General features: G+C 32.9%; 1 protein-coding gene across 2 annotated transcripts in view; it reads right to left on the bottom strand.

Annotated features, from left to right (window-relative positions):
* Positions 1-1,412, bottom strand: part of LOC106884302 (peptidyl-prolyl cis-trans isomerase) — a 54,263-nt gene that overhangs the window by 33,567 nt on the left and 19,284 nt on the right. For both annotated transcript variants that reach the window (XM_052969551.1, XM_052969550.1), the window contains exons 3-4: positions 1,289-1,315; positions 102-183 (exon numbers count right to left, since the gene is read on the bottom strand). In XM_052969551.1, the coding sequence (XP_052825511.1) occupies positions 102-183; positions 1,289-1,315 (109 nt within the window). The remainder of the gene's footprint in view (positions 1-101; positions 184-1,288; positions 1,316-1,412) is intronic.

The raw sequence follows: 1,412 nt of genomic DNA, 5'->3' as shown, positions 1-1,412 counted from the left end.
TATATATATACATACATATGTATGTATTGTTTGGTAATGTTGATCAACTTCTATTTATATATATTAGCCAAACAACACAAGGTGAGCAAAGGTTTACTTACCAGGTTTCATTGAACCTTCTTTGATCTTCATTGGCTTAGCAAGGTTAACGCGAATGGTGCGACCAAACAGCTCTGAGTCATTCTATATTAGACAATAAAAACATTTGTACTCTAAAATATTTGGAACTTTTTATTGATATTGCTGTTGTACAGACAGAGCAAACAGACCTGTAGCCTAAAGTAATTCCAGCCATGACTATATCAGCTCTTCTGAAACAGTATACCTTAGACAACATTATCTAATGTTTTTGTTTTTGTTTTTAATAAGAACAGGGTGTGGTTTGAAAGAAATTTGATTAGTATTTCTATTGGATCAAGCAACAATATAGACACCCTTTCTGGCAGTGGTACTGTAATATAGTACAGTAAAGTGTAGTACAGTAACCACACAGAGTATTGTACACTTAATGTACTTACATTTAATGCAGTACATGTGATGTTTCGTTGGAGCAGAATACACCAAGGAGAATTTTAATCATCTAAACTCACTTACAATACTATAGTATAATGGCAGGATTTTAAAAGAGGGTAGTATCAAAATAAAGACAATACAACAGCAAATGTAATCTGAATTATAAACAATAGGAAATACATCTAATTTATGATAGGATAAATAAGATGGAAAGTGTATTCTTCAGTAAAATCAGGTTATATGGATTTTCTTTGACCAGGAACAAGTCTTTTTTTATCACTCCTATAAAAGGCTACACTGACACTAGCAAGATTTGAAGTCAGAAAGACGGAATAAGATTTAGTACTGCAAGGAATTTAGTGTAACCTTCTGTGATTCTCATCTACCAATTTTAAAACTATTGCATATTGTAGATTAGACCTGATTGGCTTAACCTACAACTTTGACATCCAAATCCAGCTCAGCAGATAGACCTTTGCCAATTGGAGCTTTAAAAGAAATCACAGCATACATAATATTAATGACCAGCCATATACAGTGATAATTTGGCTGTCAAATGACATTACAAGTTTACTTTCTCTCTCATCTATCTTACTGTGTTAGCAGAACTTGATGAGAAGAGTAGAAAATGACAAAGTGGGTAGAACAAGTGTAGAAGTTCTAATTGATGTGATTAATTCACAGAATCAGTTGCTAAAGATAGAATTGTGATGAAACAATTAATGCTGTGGTTTGTTGTGCTTCCTAAAGTAACTTTACAATATATAGAACTCACCATGTTATCAATGGCTGCAGCAGCATCCTGCAAAGGAAACCAACAATGATCTTATATTAGGTATATACATGTGTTAAAAAGATTATGTCAGATGTCTATAGGTGTGTGCGTGTGTGTGTATATA

The sequence above is a fragment of the Octopus bimaculoides genome, chromosome 7, assembly GCF_001194135.2.
Source record: "Octopus bimaculoides isolate UCB-OBI-ISO-001 chromosome 7, ASM119413v2, whole genome shotgun sequence".
Lineage (NCBI taxonomy): Eukaryota > Metazoa > Mollusca > Cephalopoda > Octopoda > Octopodidae > Octopus > Octopus bimaculoides.
The sequence above is the reverse complement of the archived record's forward strand: the minus strand, read 5'-3'. Positions and strand labels throughout refer to the sequence as shown.